At 37.0% G+C, this 22,102-nt stretch overlaps 1 protein-coding gene across 6 annotated transcripts in view; it reads right to left on the reverse strand.

The window, feature by feature from the left end:
- Window positions 1–22,102, reverse strand: part of LAMA2 (laminin subunit alpha 2) — a 383,003-nt gene that overhangs the window by 35,649 nt on the left and 325,252 nt on the right. For all 6 annotated transcript variants that reach the window (XM_063329629.1, XM_063329631.1, XM_063329633.1 and 3 more), the window contains 7 exons: window positions 18,997–19,113; window positions 15,465–15,647; window positions 12,458–12,612; window positions 10,684–10,827; window positions 9,643–9,776; window positions 4,954–5,113; window positions 1,242–1,366 (listed from right to left, as the gene is read on the reverse strand). In XM_063329629.1, the coding sequence (XP_063185699.1) occupies window positions 1,242–1,366; window positions 4,954–5,113; window positions 9,643–9,776; window positions 10,684–10,827; window positions 12,458–12,612; window positions 15,465–15,647; window positions 18,997–19,113 (1,018 nt within the window). The remainder of the gene's footprint in view (window positions 1–1,241; window positions 1,367–4,953; window positions 5,114–9,642; window positions 9,777–10,683; window positions 10,828–12,457; window positions 12,613–15,464; window positions 15,648–18,996; window positions 19,114–22,102) is intronic.

Here is a 22,102-nt window from a genome sequence, read left to right on the forward strand (position 1 = left end):
CACCCCCCACTCCAAGCAAGCATATCTACACTATCACTAATGAATGAGAAAATGAGATCTGGGCAGAGATGCACAGAAAGGTTTAGGCATTTCCATTAGGACTTGCTTGGAACTGAAATGCACATGTCCATCATCAGGCTCCTTAAATTTCCTCCTATATGTCAAGAGCCTACAGTTGTAGCCAAGGAAATCCTCTGGTATTTCAAAAATTGTTTTGGTTCACAACTGGAATTTCCACCACTTTCAAAGGGCTATGCCTTAGCAGGTTGTCAAACTAGGCTGTGAGTTTGAAAACTTGCCTACTCCTAACTTCCCTGACTGGATCTACAATTATTTTACCTAATGCAGCATGAGCTCTATACCATATGCTAGTAGTGCCAAATTCACTAAAAGCCAGGAGCATCTATGAGAACAGTGCTGCTTTCATGCAGTGGATCACTGTGAAAGCCTTAAACAATGATGTGAGAGACCCAGAGTCTGTCTTCTTTACATGATAATTCCCAGGACTGTGCTGTAGTATCAGGTGGTCCCTCAGCTTTTGAAGCTGAGACATGGCACAGGAAAGTGTTTGAGATTAGTTTGGTGTGAAAGAGGAATGAAGATCACAGCTCTCAAGGGCCAAGGACACATCTGGAAAGGAAGTAACTTATGCTGTTTTAAAATTCCTGGAGAGAGTTCAGAGCCTACATACGTGAATCCTGGGCTTGCCTGGATGGGCCATTTACCCTACCTGGAACCACAGGTCACTGACAGGGACAGGATTTACCATTCTCTTTTGAGAATGGAAACACCTTTCTCTTATGGGGGGGTCTCTGCTCGCTACACTGGTAGCTGTGAAAGCCACCTTGAGGCACCTGACTCTCCCCCACGCCACATAAGAGGTGCAGGAACCCACTCCACAGCTGCCCATGACTCAGTCCCAGTGTGGATCTCACTCACTCTCATGTTTTGACTCATCCTGGGTACTGGTTAGCAGGTGTCGTTCCATGACAGCACTGTTACGTTGTCTTAATTCTGTTAACACACTGACTACATTTACGACGCAGATTGGGTGCTTCCCCTCTTGGTGCAATTGCAACTTAACTTCATATTTCCTACAACTGTCAGCATTGCACACAGACCACAGCTGTCTACTGGAACTTGCTGGCTGCTGTGGGAATTCATGCTGCTTACCACAGAGTGCAGTATCACCACGGACAGGTTCACACCGGAGCATGAGAAGCAGTCAGTGCGTTACCTACCTGACGGCACACCCTTTGCAGTCACCTTCAATATCCCTGAAATTCCACAGTCCTATGGGCTTGCTGTCTAGAAAGGTCTCGCCCATGCAGCCAGTGAAGGTGGTGACTCTTACAGCATCTGACTTCTGCAACAGAAAACACAAATCTCAGCAGAACTCAATCTGAAGTGATCTACTGTGTCTGAAATCAAAACTGGTATGAAAATCACAAAAACCAGAAGATACTTATTATTTTAAATATAAGTAGTAGTAATTAATCTGAAAAGTCCTCTTATTAAACAACTGATCAGCAAAAATGTGAGCTAAGCTTGTATCAGTCAGCATGGTAAAGACCATTTATTTGAGACTCTGGGAAAGTCCTAGGCAGAATGATTCCTGGAGAATGAGGAGCTGCCCTGGCTTCCACATCACTGTCAGCTTTCCTGGCTATTCAGAGAGCTGCCTGCTCCCACTTGTTCAAGGTCTATCTGGGTTTTCGTTTGAGACTTCGTAGAAGTCTTATGAGGAATCTTGCCTGCAACAAAATAAGCAAAATATTTCTACTGTACTTAAAGCTCAAAAGCCTCGCATTTGAGCACATCATCCAAGACAAAAGATCAGTTGTGAACTCAACTGGCTACACCTGTAAAGTTCATGCTGAACTTTGGATGCAAAAAAAAATGTAAATGGCAAAGCAATTAAAACTCACATCCCATCAAAACTCATTAAGCTGGGGTCACGCACATGGGTGATGCTCATTAGATCATAACATGGTACCACGATCACGGTAGTAAGACTTGACAGTACACAGAGTACTCAGCTCAAAATTATCCTTCTAAAAATACCTAGTTTCATTTAAATTTCACTTCATCAATATGAGCTGATTGAAAATCTATATACTTAGCTATTTGCGACAGACAAGCACCTGCTGTTTTCCATACAGCAATTACGAATATTAAGATCTTGCAAGAGAATATGGAGAAGTGCAACTTGAAAATATTCAAGGAAAAGTACGACTCAAAAGACTTAATGTGTTAGTGATATTTCCGAGGGAAATTGGGAAGGTTTTAATTAGCAACAAGTATGAACTTAATGTCACTTCTGAGAAATTCATGACATCTAAGTATCATAGTCTTCTACTCAAGTCAGATGAAAGATGTTTTTAAAAACTGAAAATGAGCCTTCTTTTTGAATACACTGCAAAGATGCATGCAAAAAGGGATGTGGACAAAATCCCAGGACAAATCTAAAGAGTCTAAAGGACTCCCAAACTCAATAATATGAAAAAGCCGATTTCTGAGACAAGATTTAAAAAATATCAGTCACTTTGATAAGTATCCAAAGAACTTCACGGTTTGAGATATGAGTCTCAGTTAAGTCTTAATTTTTTTTAGCCTGGCAACTGTACCACATGATGACAAAAATTCCCAGATAAGTGAAGTTATCAATTATCTTTTAATTCACAGAGTTTGTCTGAACAGAGCAAGTCTGATAGTGTTTTAAACCCTGAATTGCAAATACACCAGCCATACCAAACTTACAACACACTGTCTTCCTACCTCTGCTCTTGTCTGTCTTTACCTAGAGAAAAAAAAATAAAATACAATTCGGGATGCCTTTCCTGACTGAAACAAAAAAATGGAGAATTCTACAGAAAATAGCTGAAGAACTCTTACTGAGGTTAAAAACAGCTGCTCTAGCATCAGACTTTTGCAGCATCCACAATTCCTGTTCCGGTTCAGCATCGCACCTCATACTTGATCCTAGAACTGTCTTATGTGCTGAATTGTGCTCACTACCCACCTCCGACTCACTGTATCTAACTAAAGAAAAAAAGAAAAACATTCTGGAAAAGGTTCAGATTTAAACATTACTGTGTTCCTGGTCCTTTTGTTTACCCTGAAATATCAAGAGCCCTTGAACCCTTTTCCCTCTAGAGATTCTGCTAAATCTCTAACTTTTTCCTAAACACTGCACGAAGCTCCATTGTTAAGTAATTCTTCTTGACTAAGTGTTATTCAAGTACTGTTAGTATTTAAATATCAAATAAACACTGCAAATAAATGCTACTACTAATAATCATGAAATGAAAGCAATAGATATAATATTAATATTTTAAAATTCAAGCTAATCTTTCCTCTGAAAGTGCAATTTAAGTGAGAAGACCTTTTTTAGGAATGGTTACCTCTTTTATTGGAGTGGTCGATACCAGATTTGGGGCCTGGTTACTCAAATAGTAATGACAGTTATTTACACCCTTAAAGCTCAACAGGAAATGTCAAAATCCTACCCCTTCAAAACTTGAAAATGTGATTTTTTGTTGATCTATTTCAGATCAAGCAAGAGTGCGCACACATGATTTCTACTAATAAAGATTGACTTGCAACTTCCTAGCCCAAAATCTCATGAAATTTTTTCCTGTTCCTGTGAATCCTTGTCCGCCAAATGTATCTCAGGTAAGTTAGCTGGCAGTTGTGTAAGTCTCCTCAGTCTCTTATTTGTGTGCAGAAGCTCTGAGTTATGAACCTCACCAAGTTCTAAAATGAAGTTATCTGACTGTGCTCCAAAACACATGGATATCTTTGAAGCTAAAGCTGGACTTCAAGACATTGATTTCAAGGAAGCGGAATCTACATTTTCTATATTCCTCTTGTGTCGTCTCATTTCATCTTTGTCAGTCTGGAAATGGGCACCCACACTATTCTTTTTAAGAAATAAATATGTCTATCCACATGTTCCCAAAACAAAACCATCTAGAAAATTGAACTTTCTAAAAACAAGAAAGTTGGATGAGAAAATATTGTGCTATTTCAACATTTAAGGACACATACAAACATTGGGGTAAAAAAAAAGGTTCTTTGAGTTCACTGGGAAAGTCCAAATCTTAGCTTTGTTTTTATAAAAAAAAATGTTAAATGATGATTTTTTTGTAATGTTAACATTAAAAAAAAATTGATCAGGAACAAAATAGTTCATTTAAATTGTGTGATAATGAATCCCACTGGAAAATATATACTAATTACTACTTATGGGAGAACATTTTTTGCTGAAAGATTTCCATCCATCCTATTTGGCATAAATCTTCTAATCATTCCCAATAAGTTAAGCAATGTAGAAGCAGTCACCCGAAAAATGAACAGGTAAAAAGAAGAGAAAATAAGACCAGGGATCTGATGCAGGTAGCAGTTAAAAAGAGGGGTAGTACAGGGGGAAAACAGGAATAAAAATCAAGAAAATAAAGCAGAAACGACAAAAGTAGACTGCAAAGGAGGAAGGGATACTGTGAGTACATGACAAAGGAAAAAAAACCCTGAATGCAAAGGAATATATATTGTTATATACATTGTTAGGAGACCAGGAACGCATGGGAAAAAAAGTGAGTTCCTGTCAGTGATACTGAAAGGCTGTTGGGGCAGCAGGATGCCCAAGGTAGAGCATCCAGCTACCCAGCAAGAATTAGTTGGCTGGGCTAAATGCTGCATCAATACAGCTGGCCACCAGGCTTCTGATTAGAAGTAGTTAACAGCATAGGCAGAGAAACTTCAGGTCTGTTCACCTAGATGGCTACAGACATCCTAATAATTTTTTTTAAGAGTGCAGGTGCACTATTTGCTACTAAAGCACCTTCTACAATGACGCCAGCATATGGAAGTTTACTATTTTTGCTGTAAGCAACAATGAAAACTGTCCATATAAATAGCCAGTTAATACACTAGCACCAGAAAAGACATTACCTTTATTTTTTCAGTTAAACCACCAACAAACAGCACGGCATTAGCATCTACATCCAGAATGGTATATCCAGGTGGAGAGACCGCAGTGAATGTGGCTGGCACAATGCTGGCTTTAGGACCATCCAGAGCTCGCACTGATATTGTGCCATTTTTCCCAGTCCTAGAGATTGTAACAAAAAAGTTTAAGCAAGCGGAATCACTAGTTAACCAAACATAGGAAAAGTCTATTGTAGATGGCATCTTTTAATAGAGGCATGTATTACTGATTTGATTATGTTTCATTTTGACATAAATGAACAGACTCTTATGCCTGCATCAATTAAAGACATGATCACAGAACCAGGGTTTTTTCCTCACCTCTGTGTCCATTTTGAACTAAATTCACTATACAGATGAAGTGGAACTTTCATTGACTAAAACAAATAAGTTGCTTTTTTTAAAAAAAAATAGTATGATGAAATCGGTGTTAAGTAATTGTTTCTTGATGTAACAAATGATGCAGGCAAGGTTCCAAATTAAATTTCTGAATTTCATAAGGTTTATTAGATTATATTTGAACTGAAACAAATGATCGTGTGATAAAGTACTTCAGTTTGCTCCACTGTGATGCACAGAGTTTGTATTTTCTGCAGTGGAGCTCCCTGGTTGCTTATCAAACAGGCACAAACCCCATTATGTTTAAGGATGTTACCTCACTGTCCTCTATGAACTATATCAAATATTGATGGTAAAAACAACAACAAAAGAATTTACCATTTGTTTATAGTTTCTGCAGTAGTTTGTTTTCTACTCCTTAGGTTATATTAATGTAGTAACTGGCATGGAAAGAGCTTGCTGACATTTTTACAATAGAAGGAACAGAATGTGGAGAGAGATGATTCCTCATAATTTTTCAGGTATATAGAAAGTTATTTCAAAGGAAACTTGAATCTTTTTTAATCCTTTGCGATAATTTGCTTAATATTTCTTTCGTTTACAGTAGTATGGGTAGTAGCTTTCCATTGAAAGCTTACTACTTACCTAATAGAAGTAAACTATTAGGCATTTATAGTCACACCATAAATTAGTGTTTCCTCCCAGACAGACGGGTCATAATCAACACGTAATTTCTTATTGGGCCATCATATAATTGTAGAAATAAGCATGGAGTGTGACCCAGATCCTGTCATGTGCAGACATCTTGGGTATGAGGACATGTAGTTGCTCTGAATCATTTTAAAGAAGTTGGCTAAAACCATCCACATTATTCTAAAGGATTTCTTTTTATAATTTCCTTTTGTTGACAATATTTTACCTTGTATTGCAAAATCAACTGAATGCTAAGTAGATAGCTTTCTATGCAGCAGAAATTCCAAATTTTTACTTTATTTTATTCAGAAGTTTTATTGATGTTAAGACCTTTAAAGGATAAAAGTTCTCAATGTAATAATTGTTGAAAGACTAACAGTGGCTAAAGTGTTTTTTAACCGCCTAAGTTTGATGCTCTCTGAAAGAAAGCCATTGTCACTTTCAATCTGTATTGTGCTGAAATCAAGATTCCAGTTTAAAAACATCCAAGTTCAATCATGTAGAAGTCACTGAGCAGACTGACACTTTTTAGGGTGTCTAATATGTGACAAATAGCATGGATGTCTTTCATCTTCAAACAGACTGAAATGCTAACAATGGAGTCCTTCCATAAATAATTCTCTCTTATTTAAGGAGCACAATTGAGCTTGAAGAAAGAACTTGGCTAACTTGACAGCAAAAAGACATTACTATCCTGTGAATGACAAGTCATCAGGTTAAGACGACATTGTTCTAGTGATAGTCAGGTCTTGCAAAAACTGGTGGATTATAGAAGATGAACGAACACTTTGTGAATGATCCTCCGAAAAATTTACCTAATGCCATGCATGCAGGGTTTTCTCTTTAGGAGATGCATGATGTAAATCAGATGACTTTTGTGAGTCATCAACATTAGATTAAAAAATACCATGTGGGAACCTCTGCTCCTTGACCCCTTGAGAGCAAAGAAAATCTTAATTGGAAGGTATGGCTTAGATTTGCCACAGTAGTTTAAAACTGAATTCTTGCTGAGCTGGGCTGGATATGTCTACAGTGAAGTTGTGATTCAAGTGTCCTTTGTCCTCAAAGGAAGGGTGCTGCTTAAACTCTGCCATTAACAATTAAAACAATGGTAATACTTATATCACACTTGATTAAAATCACAACTAATCAGATCCTGCTCCTAATTGAGGCCTGCTGAACTCGTGACATTGTTTCACTGATCCAGCGAGTCTCAAAAATATTCTGATGCCCATTTGACTGTTTCACAAAATTGACACTGTTTGCATGTTTCAAATCTGCTTTAAGTCATTTTGTCACATCTGTTATGCCAGATTTTCCTTTGTTAATTGATACATTGATTGATTGCAATTCTTGATGCTAATCAGATTTGCCTCTGTAAGCAGGTAAGTAACTCTGTAAGTGATATTTGTTAAATTCCTGTACCATCAAAGTATAGGGAATTGCTGTCGGAATTCCTATAGGAATAAAAAAAATTTACTTAAATTCCATTTAAAAAACTAAAATTTTTCCATTATAACCTCAGCATTTATAATAAAAATATAATAAAAAAGTATTAGTATGCTTTAAATAAAAAGATGATGAAAATTAAAAGTGTCCCTGGAAAACAGATGCAGTAATTATCAACTTAGTCTTAACAGTCTGGAAATTTTGCTGCAGACATTAACTGAACTGAAATCTCTGATCAGCTTTTTCATATTTCGATTTCATTCAGTACGCTGAGTGACCTTGAGAATTTCACAACCTCTGTGCCACCACATCTCCTCTTTTTAAGGCCCTTTCGGATCCTTGGTTAAGAATGACTATCGACTTTTAATCCTTCTATATCATTATTATTGTGTATCAATGCCTGTCACCACTGAAATCTATGGCAAGATTCAGCAAGGCCAGAATTTCATCTTATGTCACCATTCTAAGTGGATGCCCTGTTCCCGGCAGCTCTGTCAGGTTGCTGAAAAAGTCTGTGGCTGGAACTGAGCAGAAATTTGGAGAAAAAAGGTGAGGCAATGAAATGAGTAAAACTCTCCAACAGCTTATGAAGGGAGTCAGAGGAGAGTTATCAACTGGCCTAAAATGTTCAAAGTTGAAGAATCTTCAGTAGGGTGATTTATGAAGTCTGCCTTAAGAATGTAAAATCAGTCCAGAGCTCTTCATCTTAATCCCACAAATCCAACTACTGTCTCTGCAATGTAATTCTCCTAAACACTGCTCTGTACTTCAGATTTGTGCAGCTGTAATTGTTCTAAGTTGCTGATCCAGCAGTTTGTTCAAAACTAATGGCATGCACACTCTATATATCCAGAACAACCAAATTAATAGGCAATGTGCTTTTGTAGGATGTGCAAATTTTTATACCATGTCCTGGCTCCATATTCTGCTGAAACAGCTTTCTTGTAAATGAAAGTCTGGCATTACTGTGTCACGAAGCTATTTTAGTATGCATAGTATGAACTGGTGAAGATTTCAACAATTCGTATTGTACCCCAGTTTGTATTTTCCTAGCAATGAGGTTTCATTAAGGCAGCTTCTGGATATGGTGCCATAATTTTATTTAATTCTCTGCTCTGAATGGCTGATTCTGTTATCTCACTAAATTATTTAAACTGGATGCCGTTTCCTCCTCTGAAAGCCATGAATGTAACTGGAATTAGAGTGCTTTGTTTTCTTTCTCCTTCTTTCTCTCATTTTCTGACTATATTATCAGTTCTATGTTTAATACAATGTGAAATTAACTGTAATGATGCAGGAGGAATTACTCAGCTTCATATCAAATTGCAATATGGATGACGTTATCTAAATTACTAAGATCTGTTCAGAAGTAGGAGGAGGATATAAAGTTATGTAATCCTTATGCTGTATTTACTACACCGTATGTCCTGTATTTGCTATTTGAATGGGAAATATAAGCTTCAACTAACAAATGTGAAATTTGAATATTAGGTTATCTATATTTCTAAAGTTCAAAGCATTCAACAGCTGATCTCAAATTTTAACTTTCCAGACTATTTCATCCTTGAGTTTTCATAAACTGTATCTTTTAAAACATCCCCAGTTTGAAAAGACATTCTGCCTACGGAAACGGCATTTTGAGTAAAAAACAAGCGACTGGTGTACAACAGACCATTCATTTGCAGTACTGTATCAAGACCAGAAAATTCAGAAAATTCTTTGAAATTCAAGGAGAAAAGAATAGTAGTTATCTGCTTGAGGGCCAAAACCTGTAACTGATATTAAAAGGAAGCCAGTTGAAGAAGAGAATCAATTGAGTGATAGATAAGCAGAAGGGAATATAAGCAGTCATGGACTGTTGAGGCTAGAGGGGAAATATGTGATGAAAATAAATTCTCAATTCAATAAAATTCACATTTCAATAGTAATTGTAGTATATACACTTTGGTACTATTAGATGTAGGTTCAAAAGCTTTCATTAAACCAGACTAGAATCTATCTTATTTATAACATCATATTTTTTTTTAGAAAATGATGTTTCAAATGTAGAAAACATTTCCATGTAAATCTGAGATATGCTAACATGAGGACAGTGGATTCAAAGGAGAACTCGTTAAATTTAGCCATTTTTTTCTTTAGGAACCAAATCTTGGAACTGAAATATATACTTGCCTAGAGGCTTCAATCCGGTACCAAAACCCATCATCAATGGTCAGATCTGGATACTCAACCCGTCCAACACCAGATCCCACATCCCACAGGAAGCTCACCTTGCCTTTGCGCATCTCTATGGCCAAGAAGTCAGTCTACATGGAAAATACGAAAACAGAAACAATCTCATACTTTAATTAAAGGAAGTTTTCCAGAACTCTTCACATTTCAGAAGGTCTAATGAGGCATCAGAAACCCATACAGAGACAGTAAAGTATGAACATTAATTCTCACAACGATCTAAAATGAGATTCTATTTTTTCTGCTTTTGTTGGCTCAAAAAAAGGAATCTTAAGCCAAAGATGGCAAATGACTTCCGTCACTGACATGCAGTAAATGGTTGCTAGAGTTACAGAAATGTTAATACTGTAGCCATCGCGAGAAGGGTTTAACTCAAGAGTAATGCTGTTTGTAAAACATCCATTGGATGTCAGAAAGATGTCAGGTTTCTGGGCTAATACATGATGCCATCTAGCCTCTTCATTTTATATTAAGTAAATAAAATATATAGTTCAAAATGTTAGAAATAGAAAACTTTTCCCATTTACTGAATTATTATTGATTATTCTAGAAGTCTGTCTGCTATAGGGCTCATGGGAAGCTGAATCATTTGTCATTATTAGGCTTGGAATTGTAGTCTTGACTTAAAATTACAATAAATAGGAGCTTTAAGAGATGCAAGACAATTAGCTACTTCATTCCCAAGGGAAAGCCCACAAACAACCCAAAAATTACTTGTTAATTTTAAAGCTCTAATGTAGTCTGTGTAAAAGTACATTTTATATCTAGTTAAAAATAAAAAAAAAATAAAATTTTGCTGGTCATATTTGAGAAGTCCCTATTTTAATATCAAAGACAGTAAATGTTTAGATTATTTTAGGTCCTCTACTACTGCTTTGAAGCCTCTAGGAGGGAAAAAACCAACCCTTCTCATCTTCTTTATTTGTCAGTAGTCTGATTTGATCGAGCAACCCTGACATGAAAAGCAGGAGACAGACTTACAAACTTGGCACTTCCAAGGTAAAAAAGCAGATTGTCAGCAACTAGAGTCTTCACATTGACAATGACGGTGTTGTATGTTCCCTTCTTTATTTCTGGTCTGTATGTGCGAATACAATTGCCTCCAGAGGACACGGACACTTTGATCTTCAAAAAAAGCATAGCAAAAAGAATTCACTTTACTGTTTATTATGCCAGAAATAACTTTAGATGCTTCCAAATAATTATAAGACTATAACACCTCTTTTTTAGTCCCTTCCCATTTCTGTGTTACATGTACCAGGGAGTTGTTTGGACATACACAGGAGGTAGAAAGGTAGAAACGGAATTTTCTTTCTGGAATTGCTTATTAAAAGAAAATAAAGCTCTTTCTGGCATTCACATTTGAAAGGACAAACTGTATGGATTAAAAATAGCTAGAAGATATACTGGTCTAATGCAAGCAGCAGTGGAATTCTAGCAGTAGAGATACTCTATAAGTAGAACGTGCAGCCAGGAAAATAAGCAGCACTCCTGAAGGAATCACAAGACATTGTGATCAGGTAGACAGGATGATCTATTTTTTCCCTTGTAAGATCTGTGATCATGCCAATTTAAGACATCTTTTAACAATTATTTTTAAACCAACAGTTGTGTCTATCATTGCTTTTACATAGCCCCTAATGGAGTTGGTATTCTTAATTAAGTTTCATTTTCACACCTGAGTGACACATGCATTTGGATATGTGTGCTTGTTTCCTCAGGCTCTGAGCACAGATAAAAATGGCATGCTGTTTGCTTTCATAATGCCAGCATAGACATAATGACAGTACAATGGAATTTCATTCTAGATAGACATGTTTATGTATTAGAGTAGATGCACATAATAGTATCACCTTATGCTTAGGGCAAACTTTGTCAAAGAGGAGATCCATTATATGACCAAACTCACAATTTCCCTATCAGAAATGCTGAGCAGTTAAGTACTTCAAAGCCTTCAGACAGAAGATGAATGTAACAAAACCGTATCATTGCTGTAGCCTGTCTTTCTATCGTGGGGAAATTTCATCAAGCCTATGGAATACACTTCTCTCCCAGGATCCTATTATTCTGTAGCTGTTTTTTCTTTTTTCCCCAACCATTTTTGAGGAAGTTTTCTAAGTAATACCTTCAAGAATTTTTTTCCTTTGCTACATCAGACCACCAGCTGAATAACCTTAGTATTAACCAGCTGATCCTCAAGTTTAGAGTGTTACCGAGTCAGGGAGATGGACTCCAAACTCATTAAATGGACTAGAAATCTATTCTTAAATTCAAGTCCTCAGCACTGCTACTGGACAAAGAAAGTAAAAAATATGGGAAAAGCAAATACACTCAGCAATTCAGTGAGTTTGAGATGGTGTCATTTTTAGGCAATGTAAGTTCTGTGAAATGAAATCAGGGTCTTAATATCAGTGCTGAGGCAAAAAATACATTTTCGTTTTCACAAAAAATCAGTGATGTCGTGACTCGTCTGCTGTACTATCATCCACAATACTTCTCAAATAATAACCTTTCCAGATACATTCCTACAGATGTTATCCATTTAACAAGGGCATGTTTTAAATGAAGAAACCAGACACAGAGCGAAAATCATCAGAATATTCTCTTTTTATGTGAGAAATTATACTCCATTACTTGCTCTCTTTACACATGTTTAGAATTAGAAAGGATTCACCCTGTGGAAAAGAAATACAAAAGCAGAAAATAAAATCCTATCAATACTAAAAAGGTCATCTTACTGAGAAAAAGGGCTTACCGAATTGGCTTGCTTCCGAGCTTGGTTTATCAGCTCTTTTATCTGAGAAATGTTTTTCCCTAAGTTATCCTGAAGTTCTTTGATTGGCTTGATTTTATCTAGCAGGCGATCTGCTTCCTTTTCTAGGGTTTTAATACTGGAATCTGCATCAGCAACTTCATAAGAAAGAACAAGGCAGAGTTTTAGAAAATAGTGTCAGAGAGTAATTATACATTGCAATAATAAAATCAAGAAGATTCTGCATACACAATACTCAGGCAATTGTATATGCTACTAGGAGGTACACACAGACCAGGAAGCTACCTGAACAGAATAAGATAATATAAGAAAATTTACAATCAAGTTAAAGTAGCAATAGCAGCAAAGGCAGGTGTTAAAGCAGGATTTTGAAGGAATAACTATCCTTCAGGTCAGGATGATACTAATGGAAAACATTTCCTGTAGCAAAATACACTTATGAATTAAATATTTACTTTCTTTTTTTTTTAATCTCCAATTTTGAAAAAAAAATGCTAGATTAATGAACACTGGTTAGTTTCCATTAGTAATTTCTGAAAGAGGGTTAGAATTAACTGAAGTTAATTACTGAATTAACTATAATGGCCACCACTAGAAAAAGGCTTTATTCTGGTCACAAATTTTTAAAATGCTGTATGTGTACTGAAAGCAGATTAAAAAACAGTGGCAGTAAATTGCAAATATTTTCTTTTTTTCAGGTGAATTTACTAATTTCAAAAGGATATTTCTTCTCTCTTTTTCTTTAAGCTTGAAATTACTTTTTTTGCCTCTCAACACACAACCACTGAACAATGCCCTGTCTGACAATTCATCAGCAGGTTTAAGGATTACACACTTGGCTAGCATGAAGGTGTGGGTTCGTGTGGATGACATTGAGAGGGACAAACCTGCATTTACCAGAAGAATGTATATTGAATTAAAATAATAACAACAATAATAATAATGCCTAGATAAAGCATGAAAGTCTGCGTATCTAGTTTTTGAATAGTCAGCAGACACTGATACCAAACCTTTAAAACACTTCTTAAGGTTTCACATAGGTTACCAAGTCAATTTATCTTAGAGCCTTCAAAAAGTAACTATTTAACTATTATTTCAATGAATGTGAAATGTAGAGCACCATGCAGAATCTTTGGTGGTAAGCAGCGAATCATCATTTACTGGAAAAGACACAATAAAAGCAGCAAGAAAGACAATGTACGTACTGATTTCTGTAGGCAAGATATGGAGACAAAGAAAAGAGAAAAAACAGGAGGTAACGTAAGAAAATGTTTTGAAGATCTCAACAGAAATATAAAGTAAATTAAAGGACAGGATTGATCTAGAAAAAAACTCATTATTATTTTTTATATCTTGCACATCTACATAATGAGAATTCAGAGCCTGAATTTCAACATACAAGAGAGGCTATGCCTACTTTAGCATGTAGTCATGAGTGCCAACACACTCACTATATACATTTGGAGTGGTTTATTCTGCATTTACTTTAATTTCATTATGTAATCTGAGTATCCATTAGCAGTTGGAGAGTGGTAAAAGTGTACTTCTGGAGAACACCTTACAGTTAAGCTTTATCTGACATGAAAGAGTTTGCAAGTGTTAAGACCACTCCTCAATGTGAACAAAACAATAGTGACAAAGAACAATCAAGAGACTGACTTTTGAATTATCACTGGTAATCTCAACTAAAACTTCAATGTACACACAGTCTTAGAATGCTTGGGCTGGGACAGATGGCCTAGTCTAGATTCAGCAATGCCAAGAAATTACTGCTTTTAGGCCACTTCTCAGTTGTTTATCACTACCCTGCCAGAGGTCATTACCTCGTAGATCTGCTTGTTCCATAACTCGCCATAACCTCACCCCACTATTTCAATCAACACCTACTTTTCATACTGTCTAAACTAGTATGAGGTCAGTCTGCCTGACGGGGATTATACATGGGGCTCTCGCATGTATCTCAGTTGATGATGGATCAGGAACTTGCAATAGGCAGGCAGTGACAAACAGCCATTAGGATTACCTTCTTTCGCTGGTACAGCTACAATTTGAAGAGGATATCACAGAATCACAGAAACTTCAGAGTTGGAAGGGACCTCTAGAGATCATCTAGTCCAACTCCCCTGCTAAAGCAGGATTGCCTAGAGCACATTACTCAGGACTGCATCCAGGCGAGTCTTGAAAATCTCCTGTGCCAGTGCTCTGTTACCCTCACTGTAAAGAAGTTTTTCCGTGTATTTGTCCATAGAACGAGCATGACAGCCTCGTAAACTGGATGTTTGTACGTGCCCAGCTTCACCAAACTGAAAACAATCTGGGGAGCCCAGGTTGCTGAGAAATTAGTCCTTTAGTAATGTTGTAAAGACACTGGTTCTGTGGTCAGCCCTGGCTGTATACTCCTGTACAGTATTCCAGTAATCTACCATAAAATGTGTTGTAATTTAGAATTCAATTTTATCTGTCATAACCAAAGTGAAAATGCTAAAGCAACTGTCATATTTGATAATAGAATTCACTGTCAAAAAAATAAAAATAAAAGCATACAAAAAACCATTCCCAGAATCTCCTTTTTCTCTTTCTTCTTAAGTGACTTCAGTGTTCTACCAAAATTGTAACGTATATGAAAGAAGTGATGTATTTCTCCCAGAACTGATTATCTGACTGACTGAAGACAGAGTTAGTGCATGGAATTTTGCTTGAATCAAGGGGTGAACTGCCAGTCAGAATCTTTGCTTATTCACATCCTAAATACTTTAAAAAGTAGTCTGCGGAACAAATCTATCCACTACATTTTCATCCTGCTAACATTAGCTTTTTCCCCCAGCTACTAGCAGCAGTCCTTAAGATTTTAAATTCTTTTTATATATAAAGTCCAGAAAATAGAAGTGATAGAGATTCCTTTTATCCCAGCATACCGTGGTAAGGCTATGTGAAACGAAAACCACAAACTGAAAAATCCCACCACCAAACAACCCAAAAAAGATCTTACTGTTCTTCATAGGATCCTTCACAACGGCATTTGTTTTTGCCACGTCATCTGCAAGTTTACTGTAGTTGTTTCTCAGGACCAGGAGATTCTGGTTAAGGTCTTTAATCTGGGCCAGGACGTCATTTGCAGTATCATTGGCTTGTCTTGCTTTGTCTTTGGCTGCCTGAACCTTTATAGCTGTATCTGTAGGTAGAAAAGGATAATGAAATGATTGTCTATAGAGTACAGAAGTTTCCTTCGCACATCTTAAGAACAAAGTTGAGTCAAAATTCTACCATCTTAAATTGTGCTGTGTGTTCTTTGAGAGCTCCTACTTCACATTTAGTAAGACATTACTAGTTGTAAGTGTGGACTACAGAATCTGGCCCTTTGTGTCTTTTTTGATACATCAAATGCACCTGAAGAAGAGAAAATGCTCCAGCCTCATTTGTAGGTAAAGGACAAATCGTTTTTATTAGGTAAATTTTTCTGCAATTTTGTTGTTGCTGTTGACTCACTGGTTAACCTCGGATCAAGTTTCAGATACACTATTTGATACTTATAATAGAAACAATACTTTCCAATGTACAGAGCACAGGAATCTAACTCTATGTGTTTCGGTTGAAATTCTGACAAATAATCTTGTGAATCAGGAGACCAAGGCTCCATTGACTGAGTTAATCACATGCTTGTTGAGCTTGAGCAAAACAATTAGTCTAATGCTGCCCCATCTCTCTGCCTGCAAAATTTTCTATCCTTCAGGTGAAAACATTCAAGTTTGGAATGTTTTTGATTCTGCTATTGATAAATGATAAAACAGAGAGCTAGGTATTCAAGTAGGTGTATATTCAAATCCTGTGTTAGTAAATCTAACTTAAAATTTATCATGCAGCTGCTGAGCAGCTCAGGTGCTGTTGCCAGGCTGGGATTACATCACATGATGAGCCAGCAGCACAGGTTCTGCTGGGCCAGGGAGCTGCCAAATTTTCTGAATTCCCACAGATGGGAGGAAGTGAGCAAGCAGAAAATGTTGCGGTGAACACACCAGCTTGCAAGGGAATCCATGTGAACGCCCTTCTCTACCATCACACCACAGTGGAGTCGTGGGACCCGCAGGAACCTGCTTTGCCACCTGGTTCCCATGAAACTGTTCTTGGAGTTGCTTTCCCCTTGTGTTCTCTGGGCTATCCTCATGTCCTTCAGTCATATGAGAATTCTGGAGTGCAGCTCAGAATTTTGGACATCTCTGAAACAACCACGCAGAGATAGTGCCACTTGTCATACTGACTGGGGCTTCCTGTGATAGTCTGTAAAGTTAACAGACTGCCTTGCAGTAGTGGGGAAGGCACAGGAGGTTGTGATTTCTTTCAATTTCTGACTAAAAGAGAGGTGATATGAGTTAGTTTATACCAACACTTGCTTGAAACAGAGTGCACATTCCTGATTCTATGACTGTGTGAAGACATGGGAAACACGGCCAGTTTCTCCATTTCAAGGGATCAACAGCATAGGCTTCCAAATGGTCTCCTAGGTAGGTCCTTCTCCTTCTGTGGAACATCTGATGCGATCAAGCCTGTGGCCTGGGAAGCACACAATGCTTCCTAAGGCCATAGAGAATTGATAGGTTTGTCCTGCACACTGGAGAGTCAGACGACACTTTTTATTTTCTTGAGTAAAGATATATTACACCTGTTCTCCAAACGCCACCCTTATTTCTGAAGGTTTGGCTCTGAAAAGCCCCGAAAATACAATAGCACCTTAAAAATACAACTGAACCTTTAATAAACTATTATCATCATCAGTCCTGACAAGTGAAAGAACAGAGTGCGCTGATTGCCTTTTTTTGCTCCCTTTTTTCATCATATCTAAGTATCTCTTTTTGAGGCCATTATTAGAGGTCATGCACCTTTCTGGCAGAGTGAAAGTTGGAGTTACTGTGTTACTTCCCTCTATTGGTCACACAAATGATATTTATTTTCAGTCACACTTCAAATTATGCCATCCCTGCACATGTGGGTCCTTGTCCTAAGGTGATCTACCTGTCTAGCCCATTTTGAATCTTTCTGCTTTTATTTGGCTATTAGTACAACATGGACACAAGACATTAGTTTAAGCTGCTCTCTGCTATCTTGAATCCTTGAAGAACACGATATATGACAGGGTCATTTCCTCCCCTATCCTCATTGGTTACTTCTGTGTTGGACAACTAATTTACTACATTTTCTTATCCATGCCATTTATTTGCTCTAAATTTCCTTCTTAACACACATCTGCTTGTTTTTATGAGTGTCCTTGTCCCAAGAGCAAGCACCCTGTAACTCTAATCTGACAAGAGTTTATTACATTGCTAATAGTTGCATATTTCATATTTCTTTTACTTGTTTCGTATTTAGTATTCTGTGTCCTAAGCTCAACTGGCTTTAGAGGTCCATTTTCTTTGACTGAGACATCTATCTGTGCACAAGAAGAGAAACAGTCATGTCAACACCTGTAGCCAAAACACGGGAAGTGCCATAAGATGAGCATGACATATTAAAACAAATTTTTGTGAACGCCTGATTTCAAGGACCACTAAATCTCAAGCAAAAATTTTCAGTTATCTGGAATCTTAAAGCCACAAAAAATGTGCAAAGTGAAAAGTAAATTGTTTTTCATGCCAAGTTTTTACTTGCAGTCTGAACCTTCCAGACCATCACAAATCAGAGAGAATATAGATTTTCTTTGGAGACTTTTCTTAAGGCATATCTCCAGTTTATAAATTGCTCCTGGAGAGAAAAGTTGTGGCAAATTACACTGATAAAAAACTTTTTATTTTCTAAAGAAACATTCAGCTTATCACTGTCATTATAATGAAACTACATTCTAGCTCCCCGTCTCTTTGCTATCACAACACAATGTAGCTAACATTCCAGGATCTGGGATTTTAGTATTACAGATTTTTTTTTTTCCTATGTAGAATTACAAATGCGCATAGCTCTTCAGAGTTCATTGAGGAAAGCCTGTTCCAGTTGTAAGCAATTTACAGTCTAAAAAAGATACACAACACCAAAAAGTGACCAGAAACAATTCTGCGGCATAAATCAATGGGAGTGTGCTAGAAAGCTTTTGCTTCACAAAGCCCAGTGAATTTCATCCTGCTTTTTCTGTAAAGTCAGTAAGTCTTTATTCTTCTTGGGTTAAATTGTACTGGTTAGATTATAATGCATCTTAAACAGTAGTTTCATTAAAAGACTTTTCACACTTAAAGAAAAGACTATTTGTCTCAGATGGTATCATAATTCCTGGTCTCATAATTCTTTTCTTTCTGAAACCTTTTGCAAACTGCAGAAGCATGGTACCTTTTACCGTGCCAAAATACAAACTTATACCATGTATGTGTTTTCAGTTCAGTTCTCTCTCTCACATCGCTCATCTTTGTCTTATTACAGCTGCCAATGGTCTTAGCGGACACAGCATGGACACAGGCAAAGATTAATCATACAGATGTTAAACATAGGAAAATAAAACAAAAGAGCAGGGATGAATCAAGTGTTGCAGCAGTTTTCCAGCTTACCGTTAGGAATGGCTGACAGCTTTCCCAAGGTTTCATTCAAAACTCTCAGGAGGATGGAATTATTCTCATCAGCGTCTTTCAGCCTGTTCTGCATGCTGGCCAGGTTGTTCCCCTTTTCTATAAAAATATGTACATAGTACAGAAGCTTTAACTCTTTGTTTCCACTATCCATTCTTTGCACAGAATTTAAAATGCATAATAACAAGCAAGAAATTTATCATTAAGATATTATATTGTGTAAATAAGGAAGTCCAGTAAAACTGGTGGTAGGGTTCACTGATAATCTTCTTCTGTTTCTTTAAGTTCCCTACTTCCATGATATCTAAACGCATGAGTTTCTTGTATTGTTGTATATTTATGAAGAGTTTTCCAAAGGTGTACAGGGGGAAAAAAAGAAGACAATCACAGATGGTACAATTTATGCAAACTCACACAATGACCCACTGATAGATTCACTGAGCGTGATATTTAGTCCTAGCTTTGATTCCTAGATTAAGCTATTACTGAAGTTTTCTTCCTAAGGGGGTTGCCCGGGATGAATGAGTTGAACATAGAGTGAAAGAGGCAAGATCGATTGGGTCAGTTTACTGTTGTATTTAGACTGGCCAGAGTCCATTTCTCTTGGATTTTCTCAAAGATAACCAATGTTGACATAACATTTGAGGAAAACACATGAGATCACCATAGCACTGATATCAATATGAGGAGAATACACTAAGAAAAGGTTATTATGAAATAAATGTACCAAATTTGGGGGAAAAAAGCCTGCCTAGTAAATAAAACTCAAAACTAAGAATTTGTTCAAATCTAAGAACTAGTACAAATCAAAGGCACAGGTGTGTCATACTTGGTACATTACAAATGAAACTGATGTTATCCTTTACAGGTAAGCTCCTTCAGCAGTTGTTTTGAATAAAAATTACAGAGTTTTTTTGAACAATATCCAGCATAGCAATGATTTTTCAAGCTCTCAAAAGTGAGATTCCAGCTATGTGTTATGGCTATTTAAACAGACATTATTTCAAAATTTAGAAGTAAAGTTTGGCACAGAAAACGGTAGTTAATGCTCAAACTACTATCTTAGGGGGTATTTTTCATCATTTCTTCATATCAATATGGAACTCTTTGGAACAGACAGCTGGTAATTTCTTACCTTAAAGGCATGCCCTACTGGGAAATTAATTCAACATCACTGTGCTTGATAGCAGGAAGAGGAGAATAATTTGTAGAAAAGGAGTTCAGGATACAAAGTATGACTGTGACATTCACATATGTGACAGGTTATTGAAAAATAAACACCTAGTTTTTGGATACTTCTCCAAGTAGATACTGGGATAGGAAAACATACTGGAGATTAAGTTTCTCAGTGAATTATAGTCACATACTTGTCAAAACCAAAAAGCATCTCTTTTTAGTACAGGACAATAATTAGATGTATCATTGGTACTCCAGCATCTCCAACAGCATCAGGGCTGTAACCCTTTTGTGAGAGAATAAACAGAATAAGAGATTAAAATGAGGGATTGTGGTTCATGTTCTGCAAATTCTAAAAAAGTAAGGTTTCTTCAAACTAGCTGTACAAGAACCAATTTGTAGAGAGAAAAGTCAAACAAACTATATTTTACCTACAAGAAATCCTTAACTATTTTTCCCAAGATTATAGTAAGGCTGAAATAGCAGATGAAATTTAAATAAGAATCATACTTTTGTTGTTATACCCTTTGAAATGTCATTCAGGAAGAAATCTGTTTGCTTTATTTAAATTAGAGCAACACACAGGACTGCAGAAGTGCCTGGAGGTAAGCCTTCATTCCTGCACAATGTCCTGCAAAGGAACAGGACATTTGTGTCAACTGTAAGAGGCATGTTAACACTAAAGTTGTGAAGAATCATATAAATTATAAAAGCACTCTTCTCCTCAAAAACGCCTTTATTTTTAAATGATAAGTTTTGTCTCCACTTCTGAATGACACTACTGGTAACGTGATGTTGTTAAACCAGGATGAACTCATGAGATTCTGGTCTTAAATGCTCCGAGACTTTATCCAAGTTCATTTCTTGTTAAGTAATAATACCAACAAAACTGTTTTAATTTCCTCCATTTAATTCTGAAAATTACGGTTTGCCTGATATTTCCTTGGTGTCTCTGGTGCCTGTTGGGATGTTAGTGTTTATAAAGTGTGTTAATATTTCTGAGATATTTGATTCATTTCCCGTGGTGTACTAACTTTGTTGCATACTCTTAAATTATCTCTTTTTCTCCCCTTTACTCTGCCAGATCCAACATTATGCTAATTATCCCCCGGTTATATTTCTGAAGAACCATGTATCCAGACTTCTGTTTTCAGCTTTGTAACCATAGCAGCAAACTGATTTTTATGGATTTTAATAAGGAAAGTTTCCCTAGAACTCCTGAAATTGAATACTGAGACTCCACCTGCTTAATATTTTTTATTTTCATTCCTCAAATACATTTTAACTGTGTTTTTTAAAATATTACAGTAATAAATCCATAAATAAGTGCCCTGAGGGAGGCTCTTACATAAAGAGGTGTGAGGAGATACTAAGGCTCATGTCAGCTTTTCAAGGAAATTGTTGAGTTTGCACAGTGATATTAACATGAAGTTATATTTTGAAGTAACTTCCCATACTGTAATCCAGATGGCCTTTTCACTAAGCACTGAGCTAATGTTTTGTATGAATCATGAACTGATCTGAGCGCACGTCAGTTTTTACCCATCCTTTAATTATTAGCATTTACAAAAAATGCTGGAGCTATGAGTTGCGCAACTCAAAGAGTTGCAGTCAATGGCTCGATGTCCAAGTGGTGACCAGTGACGAGTGGCATTCCACAGGGCTTGCTATTGGGACTGGTGCCATTTAACACCTTTGTTGGTGACATGGACAGTGGGATTGAGTGCACCCTCAGCAAATTTGCCGACAGCACTAAGCTGTGTGGAGTGGTTGACAAGCTGGAGGGAAGGCATGCCAGCCAGAGGGACCTGGACAGGTGTGAGAGGTGAGCCTGTGAAAACCTCAACAAGGCCAAATGCAAGGTCCTGCACGTGGGTCAGGGCAATACTAAGCATGAATACAGGCTGGGCAG

Source organism: Chroicocephalus ridibundus, chromosome 3 (genome assembly GCF_963924245.1).
Source record: "Chroicocephalus ridibundus chromosome 3, bChrRid1.1, whole genome shotgun sequence".
NCBI classification, from domain to species: Eukaryota; Metazoa; Chordata; class Aves; order Charadriiformes; family Laridae; genus Chroicocephalus; species Chroicocephalus ridibundus.